This window comes from Drosophila busckii, chromosome 2L, assembly GCF_011750605.1.
Source record: "Drosophila busckii strain San Diego stock center, stock number 13000-0081.31 chromosome 2L, ASM1175060v1, whole genome shotgun sequence".
Taxonomy (NCBI): Eukaryota; Metazoa; Arthropoda; class Insecta; order Diptera; family Drosophilidae; genus Drosophila; species Drosophila busckii.
The window spans coordinates 15090330-15105293 of NC_046604.1; the positions used below are offsets into that span (position 1 = coordinate 15090330).

Here is a 14964-nt window from a genome sequence, read left to right on the forward strand (position 1 = left end):
TTTCGTAAATGTACCATAGGTAAACTATTAAAAAACTACACTTATATATGCGTGTATAAAAATATTTAAAACTAAAAATTGTTCGGCAAACGCAAATTTATTTTTTTTTTAATCAAACTAAAACAATATCAATCAGCAAAGTATTAAAATCAAATTGCATAAAAGCCATACGAAAATAATGTTGCAGTTATTAACAATATAAATAGCTAAAGAACAAATTATATACATTTGCATTCAAAATTAAATATACTAATTAGATATGATTTTTTGCAAATGGCATTTTGGAAATTTAATTATTTCTAAATACTGCAATAGTTAAATTGTTAAATGAATTCCAACAAACTACGACGACAACAACAAATAAAAAACAAACTACATATAGCAAATGCAGGAATTTAACTGTAAAATTAAATGACAAAAAACTATGTATTTAAAATAAATAAAATCTATCGAAATTTGACAGTGGTATCAAAGTATAAGCTGACAGCTTGAATTATTATTGTCAACAAAAACAAAATATTAATTTTTTATCAATCAAATTTATTTAAAATTCATGTACAAGTTTAAATTTGTAACGTTGTCAACAAGCTAAGTTAATTTATATTGCATTCAGCTTAAATCTGGCATTAATATTAACCGAGCTCAGCTCGGTGACCAGGAACTTGAAGCTGAATGGTATTTCAATCATGGACACGCCGCTGCTGTCGCCGCACAAGCGACACGTATCCGGCTTGGAGGAGAGTCCGCCAGTTTCATTGCGCTTCACAATCTGTTGCAAAGGCGCCAGTATGCTGCCGCACTTGTGGCAGACGAGCGTGTGCGTCTTGTCCGAATTGTGGAAGAGACGATCTTGCAGCAAGAAGGCGGCGCCATGTGAAATTAAAGCATCGCGTTCCATTTCACCAAAGCGCACGCCGCCACCACGTTTGCGTCCCTTGATGGGCTGATTGGTGCGTGCCTCAACAGCGCCCGTGGAGCGCACCTGCCACTTGTCGAACACCATGTGACGCAGTCGCTGATAATGCACCACACCAAAGAATATGTCCGCAGTCATTTCGCGTCCATCGACGCCGGAATAGAGACGCTCAGTGCCGTAGTAATTATAGCCGCCAGCTTCAAGCATCTTACCAAAGTAATCAATGGCGGTATGCTCCTCCGAAAAGCGAAAAGGCGTAGCATCATAGACGCCACCATGCACGGCAGCTGACTTGCCCGCCATTGTTTCGATCATCATAGCAATTGTCATACGCGAGGGGAAACCATGAGGATTGAATACAATATCGGGTATGAGACCAGATTCGGTAAAAGGCAAATCCTCGGCGGGATATTTTTGCGAGCAGATGCCCTTTTGTCCAGCACGCGAGGCGAACTTGTCGCCTATTGTAGCAGGACGTGGCACACGTAGCGTGATGCAGACTGTTTTACGTGGCGAGAGCTCAAAGCTGCCCAGCTGACGTATGCTGTCCACAAAACATTCCTCCTTCTCATCCATTTTGACTACCTTAAAAGTGGAAACTTCACCATCAAAGTAACAGTAAAGCGGGCAGCCATATGTCAACTTAGTGCCTGGATGTGGCAAACCATCTGTGTCCAAGTACTTGACCAGCTCTGGCATATGTGGATGACGCGCAAAGTAGCTTTGCTTCTTGGCCAGCTGCACAAACTTGGATTTGTAGATGCTGCCGTAGGCAAAGCCGCGCTCATAGGCAGCCTTGTTAATAATCATAGCATCCTCCATGTCATAGCCAGTATAGGAAATGACAGCCACTATAGCATTAGTGCCCATGGCAAAGTCGTCCAGCTGTATGTTATCATAGTGCACGGGTCTAAACAGCGGCGTGCCTGGCGTCTGCAGACGATAAAGCTTGTTGGCTGCCTGTTTGGGCCAATTGAGACAGGGCGTGCCCATTGTTTGTTTACCCATCTGACATTGATACATATTACGTGGTGATTGATTGTAGTCCGGCATGGGTATAAGATTAGCCAAGTTGCTCATAAAGTGCGTTTTGGCCAGCTCCAAGTGTGTGGTAAAGTCTGGATACATTTCACGCTCATCAATGGCAATTTCCATATACAGCTGCTCCAGCGTGCCTATGTACTCCACTTGCTTCCATTTCAAGTTCCATACAGGACGCATCATGCGTGCTGGACCCGTAAATAGATAAAGTCCTGGAAATTGCCCATTTTTCTTCATAGGTATAAAGCCAATTTCCAGCATTTTCGGCACGGCGCCTGTAATTTTGGCATAACGCAAATCTTCAACAATTTTAGTAGCATCATTTTGGAATATATGTCCTAGTTGTTTGCCGTCGAGCAGCACTACATACAGCTTGGCATCCGGATAGCTGTGTTGCGTTAATGGCAGCATGCCCATCTCATAAAGCTTTTGTGGTATAGCCTGGCAAAGCAAACGGAATTAATAATCAATAATTATAACACAATTATGCACTAACCTGCACCAGCTTTGGATCTGGACGCCTGGAAAGCTCACAGGTCAAGGTCAAGTGATTAAGCAGACCACAAGGCGTGCCATCAGGCGTGTGCACAGGACACACAAAGCCCCAGGCATCGGGCAGCAGCTGACGTGCCTCTGTAGTGCGCATGGTGGTGAAATAAGAGCCTCGATGTATTGCTCTAAAATGCGACATATAACGCATGCGATTAATATTCTCGGCCATAATGACCAAGCCGCTGTTCTGCATTAAGCCCAGACCAGTGCGTGTGGCGACATTGCCTGTGGCTAAAAAGGATTCAATAGCGCGTCCAACGCCACCAGCTTGACGCATGCACTGCGTCATTATAGCGCTAGTCAGCAGCGCATCCGGCGTAATCAGTTTCTTGAGCAAACATCTGCGCAGCTGCATTAGCCACATTTCAATGCGTTCGCCTAGATACTTTTGATATAGATGTCCCGGCAACAGCACTTCCTGCATCATGCAAGAGTCCACATTCTCAATTTTATATTTGCCTTGAGCGCATTGAAAGAGTTTCTGCACCATAAACACAATCAGCTGGAACTTTTCCTCATTACTCTGCAGATGTATCATAATACGTTCGCGTAGTATAAACTCAGTGATTGCTTCATCGGGCAACCACTCGGGCACCTCGGGAAAGCGAGAACGAAACAGAGTGCCTATGAAGTTGCGGCATTCAGCTGAGGTATAGACGCCTTCACTATGAACATCCCGAATCATGGCCTGCACACAGCTGAGATAGTATTGATCCGATTCATAGCCCTGCACCAAGCAATTGTAGATCTGCTCATCCGTATAATCCATCAGGCACTTGAGTATCAGACACACTGGCACATAGGACAAGCGCTTCATATGCGAGAACATAAAGCGCGCTGTGCCATTGTGCAGATAATGCAGCACATTGGTTAGCGATGTTTCATCATCACGCACTGTCTGCACCATAACGCCCAGTTCGCTAAAGTTGTGTCCACGATCCTTCCAGGTCGAACGCTTTACACAAATGGGATGATTGCGACGCGACATTATTAACATTCGGACAATTTTCTCGTTGCCGCGTATAACAAATATGCCACCCCAATCACTGTCGTGCTCGCCATGCTTCACCATCTCCTTTGGCGTTGCTTCGTGCAAATTGCAGGCCTTGGAACGCAGCATAACAGGCACTTCGCCCAAGTCTGCGTTTTGCGGTGTCTTTGCCAGATCGTTTACACTATAGCCCACGCGCACTGAGCACATGCCCGAGTAGCTGGCATGCAGCTGTCGCGCATCTGTGGGATACACTTCACGTGTGCGAGCATCTATTACATCCAGCGGCACCTGTGGCTTAGTTATCCATATACTTTCCACTTTCAGGCTTATGCGCTCACCGGCGGGTGTTTGAAATTGCTGCGCTATCATATGCTTGGCTACGTTGTCCAAGCCAACGCCAAGCATTTCATCAAACGAGTCCACATGTGGCGCTCCCAAGTTCGACAAGTGCTGTTAGCAAGAGATTAGTCTAAGTTCTGTTAATATATTATGCTTTATACCTTGTTTAGCTTATCAGGTATTTGTTTAAACTCAGGCCGTGTATTTGTGAGCACTGGATATTTCTTCATAGTGTCCATTTTTAAAAGAAATCCACTTTAAAATAGTAAACAAAATCAAAATATGTGCTCGTATTGCACGTGCTGTGCAAGCAATCGATAAATTGACAAAGTGTATCGGCGAAGCTGCCAACCTGCTGAGCCGGCTGTAAAGTACATTTGTGACGTCACAAGTATGCATTAATAATTTGCCTAATTATTAAGTTAATGGTTGCTTGTAGTTAAATGTTATGAAAATTCTGCTTATAATAAAATATAATAAAAATATATAATATAAGCAAATTGTTTCATGTAAGTACCTTGTTTGTTTGATACCTTCAGTGTGGGGCAGCGTTATCGATAGTCTTAGATAAGTCGACTATTTGGCGGGTTTTGAATTTAAATTTAAATTCATTTGCAATTCTTTTCGTAGCACAGCTAATGAAATTTAAGCGCACGTCAGCGCAGGATGAAGTTAGCAGCAAGTTTGTATCTTTATTTATGATGCGGAAGCAGTGGCTTATGCCACTTGACATTGCATGTTCTTACATTGTCCTGTTGGCCTCCCTTAGTAGCGGATTAATGATTTTTGGGCAAACGCAAAAGTTTGTTCTAATTAATCCCACCATACTGACACATGTGCAAGTGGGTGTAAGGGCATGGCATGCAGGCATTATATAGCTGCAAACTTCCTTTGAGCTTATTATCAGCTCAGCGCCAGTCAAAAGAAAAACTGCTTAAACTTGCAAAGGAGCCAAGTAACATCAACAAAGGCACAGACTCTTCGGTTTATTATTCCATTATAATGAACAATGCAGCAACAGCAGCAACTTTTTCTTGGCAGTGTCCTTGTTACTTTCACTACTCTGCACGCCTTGAAGTGAAAAGTTGAGCTGGGCGGCAAGTTTTAGTCGCTGGCTTTTATTTTATTTTGTTTTTGTTGTTGCTGCTCAAGCAAATTGCATTGTTGATTTTCATTTTCAAGCCTGAGCTGAGCCACGCTTCGAGTGTCGCCATCGCGTCCTCTGCGCAAGCTGGCGGCGGCAAATCAAAACGTATGTGGAAACTTGTAGGTTACACCAGCCCCCAGTCCGTCACGCTGCTTGCTTCATGTCCAAAGTCATAGCTGCGTGCTTCCCCCTTTTTCAATTGTGGGTGGCTGGCAAAAAGAAATCTGTGGTAAAATGCATTTTCATTTGCAACTTTTTGACAAACTTTAGTGCCTCAGCTGCATAAACAAAAGCAAAACAAAAGAGCAGCCCATTGCCTTTCATACAGTTTGCAAAAAGTGTTTTTTCATTGGCGTAGTTGCTAGCAGGGGTAAATAAAATTGCAAATTTGTAGCTCATCTAATTAATATTGAAATTACAACTTTGTTTACAAATTATTGCATTAATCATAGCTCAGTTCTGCGAGCCGGCTAATTTGTCATGGCCAAGGTAATGAAAATTTTGTTTGACACACTTGAGCAGTTTTATATTGTTTTGATTAAATGTAGCAGCCGTATTTTTTTTAATCTTTTCATCAACATTTCATTAGTTGCCTGACGTGTCTGGCTAAATTTAAAACCTATGCATGTGACAGAATTTCTAATTAATTTAAATTGCATCAAATATGTTTTTCTTAGACTAGGGAATTTGGGTCCTGCCATAACAAAGGGAATTATAAAACAAAGCATTTTCAGAGCATGAGAGGGAGAGTGTACGAGAGATCAAGTTAGTTCAACAAAATCTGTTTTTTTTTTCTTATTTTTAAAAATAGCCGCAAGCATTAGAAGCACTTTTTGTCTGTTCTTCAGTTTTTCACGAGCGTTTCAAGCGAAAAGTTTCCACACGCGCACGACGAATTTCAAAATTTTTCTTTCGACAAGAAAAATTTGCTGTTCGCGTTTGTTATAGGCTACATATAGATTTGAACATATGTATACTATATAATTACTTCAGCGTGTTTTACTATACACATGTGTATATATAAATATATATAAAATATATAGTTTATAGGTAAATTAAAGCATAATTAAGCAATCGTCTGAGCAATTTCATGAAATAATTTTTTTTGGTTGAAAAGTGAAAGTAAATATAATTAATTGCGAAATCGCACGTGTGTGTGCAGCAGTTCTTTGCATGTGTGTGTAATTACAAGTGTATATATATGCATACAGTAGTACTACGATATATGCAACTGCAGTAATAAAGTAACGAGGTGCTAGAATAAACTATAAAATAAATACTTATAAAAATGTTAATTTCACTTTTTTCAAAACGAAAGTAATATTTATATAAATTTTGTAGAGCTTTAGCTATAATATAGTGACTGTATTATTGGTGTCTGCCATACTAAATGTGCCAAGTTTGCTTTTCTTCTTTTTTGGTTCAACTTGAAAACGCACCGCGATCGGTACTAAAGGAAAAGCGTATAAAAAGAGCGAAAGAAAGAGAGAGAGAGTAAGATTCTCTTTGTGTAGCGGAATTGAGTCGCATTAACGTAAATATAAACGATTGCCAGAAGTAAACAGAAGCAGCAGCAGCAGCAACAACAATAAGAGGCAAAAACAATAAGCAGAGCAATAAATCGAGTGCAACAGCGCCAAGAGTTTTCTTTGTTCTTGGTGGGCAATGGGCAATGCCGAGTCTACGGCGCAGCAGCTAGCACATGAATCACCTACAGATGAAGGCGTTAATGTGGGCGTGGCAGCTGCAGTTGATGATGAGCCTTGGTGGCAGCAGATTGAGCATGAGAATTTAATTTTGGAGCCAGTTAAAGTCGAGCAGCCGGCTAGAGTGGACATGGAGCAGCAGTCCAGAGAAGAGGAAGAGGAGCAGCAGCAGGAGCAGCGCCCGAGCCAGCAGGAGCAGCAAACGCTAAACGAATTCAAGGAGCAGCTGGCAAGCAAACGTTTGGCGCGTCAGGAAGCTGTGCAGGATTTGCGTGAGGAGCTGGCCAAGCTACGCGAGGAGTTAACACAAGAGCGTGCAGAGAATCAGCGACTAAGAGCAGCAACAACAGCAACCACAGAGCTGGTGGCGATAGACGAGCAGCTGCAGCCGGATGCCGATGATGAGAATCCCAGCAGTCGTAGTCGTCATGCCAACATTGAGCTGGCAAATGCACAACTCTCACTGCAATTGGCCAATGCGGATAACTTAACGCTGCGTGGCGAAGTTGCTGCAGTGCAGCGTCAGGTGGGCACGCTCAAGGAAGTCATCTCCTGCTGCAAGCAAATGCTGAGCGTTAAAGAGGAGCAATGTGCGCAGGTATAACAAAATATTAATACTAAATTAATGCCTCATTAATATTCAACTCTGCTGTTTAGCTCAAGATGAAATTGCAGGAGATTGAGAATTCCTTTAGCGAGCGTGAAATGAAAATAATGTCAAATAATTTGCGTCAGGAATATGAACGCCAGCTGGTCAACATACGTCAATTGCGTCAACTCTACGAGGAGCGTCAACGTGTTGCTGCTGCTGAATATGAAAATCTGCAACGTTTGATTTCGATAAAGCGAGATGAGCTTACAGCTGAGCAAGAGAAGTGAGTAGGGGTATAAGAAGAGAGGATTTAAGAGATTAATTGATAAACTTAATTGTTATTAATTATTGTAGAACAAAAAGCTTGGAGGAACGCAATCAAACGCTGCTGCAGGAACTGGAAACAGCCAACGCTGAGCTGGCGAAGCTACGTGAGGAATGCGGTGAGCTTAAGTATGAGAAGAGAACGCTCAAGGAGCAAGTGGGTGCAGTCAATATGGTAAGTCAGTGTATAATGAACTGTACTGTTTCTAAACTCTTATGCTTTACAGCTCTTCAGTCAGCTAGTGCTGGGCTTCAATGTCAACAATAATCTGAACATAGATCGTCTGACGCAAATGCTGGAAGAGAATCGTGATCTGTTGAATGAAATGACGCAGGCGGAGGGCAGCTGCAGTGATGGCGCCACCTTGCCCAAGCTGCTGTTTGAGCTGGTAGAGCAAGCGTCCAGCTCAGCGGATCAGCAGCAGCTGGAGCCAAGTGTGGACAGCACTGACTCAGCGGTTGCATTAAAAAGCCATGAGCCAGAAATTATGGGAAAAGTTGCAATGGCACAAGAAATCATTGGCAACTTGCCAAAAGTTTGGAAAGTGTTGATGGAGCTCTTGAGTCACCACAAAATCGAGCGTGTGCAGTTTGAAGAGCCAACAACACAAACTAGCGACAGCAGCAACACCCAGACTGCAACAGCAACAGCAGCAACAACAGCAGCAGCAACCACAGCAGGCAAAGCTGCTGAGCTGAGTGTAAGCAAGACCTACATCAAGTTGAAGGTAAGTGTGTATTGGTGTGTGTGTGTTGGACAATCGGGCTTGTTAGTTGTCGCATCCGCTTTGCTGATGAAGTGTAGCAACAGCAGCAACTCAAGGGGGTGCACGTGCCACGTCCGCTTGCCACAGAGCAGTTGCCAAAAAAGTTTTGCATTATTCACTTAAGCGCTTTATTTTATAAGCAAAAGGCTCAGACCCAAAGCCATAGCCAAAGCCCAAAGCCAACAGCTTCATTATTGCTGACGTACTTTCCAAGTGCGAGTAGGTGGCAAGTGGTAAGTGGGTGGTGGGTGGGTGGCAAGGTGAGCGCAGCTGCAGCGCTTTAGTTGTACTGCACATAATTGAATTTATCGGTCAGTTGCTGTGCTCTGCGAAAACATGTTGCATGCCACCTTGCTCTGTCTTTGAAGCAAAGGCAAAGTGAATTGAAGTTTGTACTTGTCACCACTTAAACTTTATTTTGGCAACTCAGCTTAAATAGTAGATAAAAAATTGCGTTAAAGTCATTGTAGTAAATTCCATTAAAGTTCATTAATATTATAAGCAATTAAAGTCTTAAGCAATACAATTATTTAATTTATATTTTTATCTTTGCAGGATCTAATACTGGAAAAGAAATCGCTGGTAAAGGAAACGAATCGCCTGAAGACGCTCAACTGCCATTTGGACTATCGCCTGAACGAACAGGAGAAGCGCTTGAGTGCTGTAAGCCTGGAGCTAACCAAGACTTGGCATTTGGTGGGCAAGATGCAGCGCCAGCATCGCCAGCTGCACACGCAGGAGCAGATTTTACGCTATCAGCTGCAGCAGAAGCGACGACTGCTTTGCGAGCTGAAGGATGAGTTGGACTACTGTCGTCGCAAGTGGGCGCTGGCGCGTGCCAAGAACGATGAGAGTCAGGAGCTGTGCAACGATTGGCGACGTGAGTTTGCGCGACGCAAGCTGGAGGATGCGCATCAGTCGGCGGAAAGCGGCTACAGCGATTCGGGCCCGCAGTCGGATGAGGATGCAGCAGTTGCCAATGGCGTGCCTGAGGTGGAGTCTCATGGCAGGCGCAAGCATCTGCGAGATCAGTTCGAGCATACGCGCAAGATCAAGCGCATGCAGAGCAGCTCGCCGGGCAGAGCAGCAGTTGAAGCAGCAGCTGCTGATGAGGCGGAGGTTATAGTGTTGAGATGGAATAGCGCGCCGCCTACTTGTGGCTGGCGTGAAGAGGAGCAGCAAGTGGAGGAAGTGGAGCAGCAGCTGGAGGAGGAGACGGGCGCGGCGGCCGCTGTGCCGCACAGCTCACGCAGCAGACAGCGCGCAAGCGAGGAGCTGGCCACAGGCACTGCCAGTCGCATACAAAAACTGGAGCAGCAATGCAAGTCGTTGATACAACAAGTGCTAGAAACCTCTGGGAATCGTGAGCGTCTGGAAATACAGCTGTGTCGCTTTCAGGATGAAGTGGCGCCCGTGCAACATGCAGTGCCGCTGGATGAGTTTATCAATCGCAAGCGCTTGGAGCGCATGACGCGTGCCAGCTCAGCGCCTGCTACGGGCAGCTTGACGCCACGTGAGGAGGAGTATACACGCAAGCGTTCGGAGCGCTTGGGTAGACTTGAGGAGGAGTCGCGCCAGCTGCTGTCGCGCATTAAGCGCACTACAGATCGCGGTCATTACCTAAAAAAGAGCTTGGATAGAATCAGACGCGCGCCCAGTCGCGAGGGCAGTGCAGAGAGCAATACAGAGGAGGAACAGAAGCAGAGCGTGGAGCAGGCAGCGTCATCCAGCTCGCCACTGACAGCACAGGAAGAAGCATACACAGCTCAGCGTGCTGCGCGTCTACAGCGTCTGGAGCAGGAGGGACAGCAATTGTTGCAGCAGCTTGGCAGCCAATCCGAACGTGCTGCTGGCTTGGCCAATAAGCTGGATGTGCTGCATGAGCAGCAGCTGGCGCGTGTGCCACAAACTGTTGAGCAGCGTCTCGAAAATATTGAACGCAGCTCAGAGCAGCGCGGCGAGCGTTTGCGTCGCCTCGAGGCAGAGGGCAATGCTTTGATAGCGCGTCTTAGCCACACCTCGGAGCGTGGCACGGCCATGATCAATCGCATAGCTGAACGTGAAGCCAACAGACGAATTGAAACAGAAACAGCAACGGCAACGGCAATGGAAACAGCAACGGAAATGGCAGCCAGCACTAGTGTTGTTGCTGCTCAGCTGCAGTTAGCAGCAGCAGTTGGCACAGCTGCCATCTTGCCACATGCCACAGGCGCCATACCCAAGCAGTCAGTCAGTCAGCCCAAGGCGCAACTCTGCGCTGCAGTGCGGCATGAGGATGCAAGCAAAAAACGCACCACAAACAAACAAACAACAGCCACAACCAGCACAGAGCAAACAGAGCAGCCAGCAGCGGAGGCGCCAACAGCAACAGCAACAGCTGCAATTACTGCTGAGCCCGAATCCTTGGAGCTTATGGTGCAGCGCTTGCGTGAATTGCCTTATCCAGCGCCAGCTGAAGATACTGCAGAGCATCCAGCTGAACCTTCTTCTTCTTCTTCCTAAGCAACGACTCGTCATCATCACGCTCAAATGTTCATTAGTTTTTATTACCAATTAAGCTCAAGCTGCTTCTATACACAGAGATATTTATATTTATATATATATGAACTTTAAAGCATTAAATGTTGTATGCTAAAATTATTGATTGCAGTTTTTATTTGAAGCCAATGCGCATCGCTATTGATGTAACGAGCTTTGGCTGCTGATGTAACTCTAGTTGTACCTCTAATTCTTCCTTCCTGTGAGCAAATATTTTTTTAGCTGAGTTACAGTTTCGCAAAGTTTGAAATTAAACAAAAAGTAATTTATCAGCATTGGATTTTTTGCCATAACTCTTTCAAAAACAATTTATTTATTGATCGAACACAACAGCATATGCTTATTTAGTATATTATGAGCAAATTGAGCCTAAAAACACTTCTGTGCGATTTTTTTGGCTTGAGATATGCTTTCAAGTTAGAAGTGATACAGAATGAAGACGGCATCATTGGGTTGGAAAAAATTACAGGGGTTTGACATCACGTTTTTTTGCCAAAATCGAAAATCTTACCAACTTCAAATGTTTGCAATCAGTTTTGCTTACATGCTTCACGAAGTCTACAATGATGAATCTCTAAATCTTGATGCTTTGTGTGTATTACAGTCTCAAGATATATTCACAAAATTTAGCATGTTTTGCTACTGGTTTTGTTCATAAATTTTTTAATCATACTTCGTACACTATTCATTTCTGTTATCCATTCCTACAATACATGTATAAATTCAGTTCACTATTTTTTCTTTCATCGACTTAAGAGGCTGTCAAAGTTTTTGAATAGCTTATTGTAATTGATGAACAACCTTTTGTTATAATGTAAACTCTGTTTGTTCCTCTAATTGAGAGTGTTTGTCTATTATCATTGGGTTGTATAACCGTATTGCTGAATATATCATGAACCAAAGCTACTTATGGCAAGAGTGAGGCAAGCCACAAATATGCAGGCCTGGAGGCTAAGCAAGCAGAATGACACCATTTCCAGGGCCTAACCAGAAGAAAGTAAGTAAAAAAGCAATCATTTTGCATCTACATCTTTCATTCTTTTAAAAAAAACACCTTTACAATTAATTTATTTTGTTTACAGCAATGTGCTTGCGCTCATGAGGTAACATCATGGGCAACTAGCTGCGTTGCCTCTCCAGCTTCTCTCACTTAATGGAAGTGCTAACGCCAACGGACTTCGCCGCCGTTCAGCGTTGCAGGTCCATATCTTGACACGAAAGCCATCTGGACTAATCATCAGTTATCATCATCAGTCATAACTTTGCTGCTCGAAAGGATTCTGAAGCAACTTTAACTTTAGTTATCTGTATTTATTGTAGTAATAAGTATACAAAGTGATTTTAAAACCAACAAACAATTGTTGTTCAATCGACATTTAATCTTTTTTTATAATTCTGATTACAGACAAAATTTAAAGCTCTTTTAGTTTGTCAGTCGATTTATTACTTTACGTTATTGTTGTACATAATACCAATTAAATATTACTCTTATAATATTACTGCCATTTTGTTTACTGGCCAAAAGTAATACATTCATTTGTTAATGGAATATTAAAACATATGATTGTGAGCAAAAATAACAACACTAAATTAAACATAACATTTATGAAAGCTAAACAAAAACAACTAAATACCAGAAATTTCGATCATACATTAATTCTAGGCAAGGTTTGTTCTCAATAGCGTTTGTTGACTGCGTATGCGCTCGATCTTCCCCTTTTCTTAGAATGCACGCTCTTTATAGATCTTCACGGACAGGAGTGTATGAGATATACAAACCACACGTAACAAACATTATTACTTACTTACACTGTGGATCCGTCATATTACCTTCGGCAAAGCCGCAATTTTACCCACTTCATTAATTTTTCATTCAAAATGAATCTTAGTTCTTTTAAATTGTATTTGTTTAGTTTTATATTTACCTTGTTGGGATAGAGTTCAAATGAGTATGAAATAAACTCATTCATTAAGTTACTGCTTTGAAATGAAAAAAAACAAGTCTGCAAGCATTTGTTTTTTAGCATCTCTTTGTCAAAAATCATCGATCATGTAAACGGTTACTACGGCAAAGCTTGATTTGATTCATAAAAGTTGTATCCATTACTATTTTAAATTTTTGACATGAAACACTAAACTGAAAGCAATTTCGCTGAGTACAGATGATCACAACGCTTGCTATGCGACTGAATTGCATGCTTGCTTAATGTTTAATGTTCATAACTGCAATAACTGGTAATATACAATCTCTATATCATTTGTAATTATGCTTTCCACACCAACATAAAGACGTATAAAGCATTTGGATCGGATTTTTTTTAGATGAGTTATAGCTTTACAAGGTTTGAAATCTAACAAAAAGTTACTCTTATTAGCATTGGTTTCTTCTATCATACTATTTAAAAAACCATTTAATATTTATTAGAACACAGTTATATGTTTATTTAGCATCATAGATAATTTCACGACCTAAACACTTCGTGCGATTTTTATTGCTGAGACTTATAGCTTCTCAAGTAGACAGTTTAGAAAGAGAGCTATTTTTGGCAAAAAAAATTTGACAGGGGTTACATCACGTTTTTGGGCAAAATATCGAAAATGCTCAAAACTTCCAGTTGATGCATCTTAATTCTGTAATGCATCCCCGAGTCTAACAAGCATGGAACTCGAAATCGGCCTGCAAAAATTTTCGCTGAATACGGCTTATCAAAGTGCGATATTTCACGAAAATTTGTCGTGTTTCTTTACTATTTTGTTTATAGCTTCCACAAATAAATGTTTCATAATCTAAATTTGAATGCAGTTTTATTAATATGTTTATTACGAGTCTAACAAGCTATTAAACTTTGAAATCGGACGCCATTTCGTTGAGTTTAAGCCTTTCAAAGCTTAAACAACGCAACCGTTTGGTTTTGATGTAACAATCTTTTGTTATTGATGTAACTATTTGTTCCTCCAGTTGAGAGCGGCGTTCACTGCTATGTGCCCATGAGAATAAATAACTAAGTATTTACTTAGCTTACTTACCTGTCTATCCACCATACTAAGCTATCATCCAGCCATCAGTTTTACCAAATTCAAATTGAACTTTTACATTTAACTTGTACTTAGTTAGATTATTTATGTTGTACATAAAACAAACAAAGTTTGCATTGTACATTAACATTCAAAGCAACGTTTTGTTGTTAATGTGCATCACAACCTTTAGTTGTTAATGTACAAAACGAGCAACCAAAGTTTGTTGATGTACAAAACAAGCAACCAAAGGTGGATGGTGCCAAGCTTCTGAATTTGCTTAACTCTTGTCTATTAACTTTGCTAGCTTAATGCAAATGCCAAATTTCCATTAAAGGAGAGTGCGAATGGGCTTTAAGTAAAAATTGCGCATCCGCTTTAACAGTCGAAGTGTTCAGGCATAAAAATAACATAGCTGGCTGCCATGCATATGCTTTTTAAAACGAACAGAATTTTTACATTAACTTATCCGCTGTCATTTTAGCAGCATACACGCTCAGGCTTCGTCACCCAGCCAACCAACCAACCAGCCAGGCACCCACACTTGCAACATACACACACAAAAGTCTTAACGCACACAGGCATACATATGTGTGAGTGTCTGTGTTAACAGTAGTCGTTAACATTGAAAGTTTGGCGTTCATTTTGCTCCTGCGAGTGAATTTTTCCAGTGGCAACATGGGGCTTGTTGCAAGGGGCAGAGCCAACTTTCAACTTGTGGCAGTGCAACAGGCGTCTGTACAATTAACATTGCATACTTTACAGCGTATAAGAGTTAGCTAACAGCTGGCGCCGCCTGTTGGCAAGCAAGCACACTAAAGAATTTAGCGCTTGTCTAAGAATAATGAATGCAAATTCTTGCTTTGATTTTATAATAATTAAAAATTAATATAAGCTTAAGTTAAAATACAAAATTAATTTATAAATTGTTATGCATCAAATACAAAATATTTCAAATTGTTTGCCTTTGGATTTTAGTTAAGGCAACAAATTATGTTTTATAGCTTTTGCCTCTAATTGCTGTGGGAGTTAT

General features: G+C 41.9%; 2 protein-coding genes across 2 annotated transcripts; one reads left to right on the top strand and one right to left on the bottom strand.

The window, feature by feature from the left end:
- Window positions 1-558: 558 nt before the first annotated feature.
- On the bottom strand, window positions 559-4090 carry LOC108607984 (DNA-directed RNA polymerase I subunit RPA2). The gene is made up of 3 exons (XM_017999138.2): window positions 4004-4090; window positions 2454-3953; window positions 559-2398 (listed from the first exon to the last, which is right to left on the bottom strand). Exons 1-3 carry the CDS (start codon window positions 4079-4081, stop codon window positions 599-601), a joined length of 3378 nt encoding a protein of 1125 aa, XP_017854627.2. The 5' UTR covers window positions 4082-4090; the 3' UTR covers window positions 559-598.
- A 2352-nt stretch (window positions 4091-6442) lies between these two features.
- Window positions 6443-10982, top strand: LOC108608488 (trichohyalin). The gene is made up of 5 exons (XM_017999884.2): window positions 6443-7293; window positions 7353-7570; window positions 7642-7786; window positions 7839-8339; window positions 8934-10982. Exons 1-5 carry the CDS (start codon window positions 6655-6657, stop codon window positions 10878-10880), a joined length of 3450 nt encoding a protein of 1149 aa, XP_017855373.1. The 5' UTR covers window positions 6443-6654; the 3' UTR covers window positions 10881-10982.
- Window positions 10983-14964: the final 3982 nt, after the last annotated feature.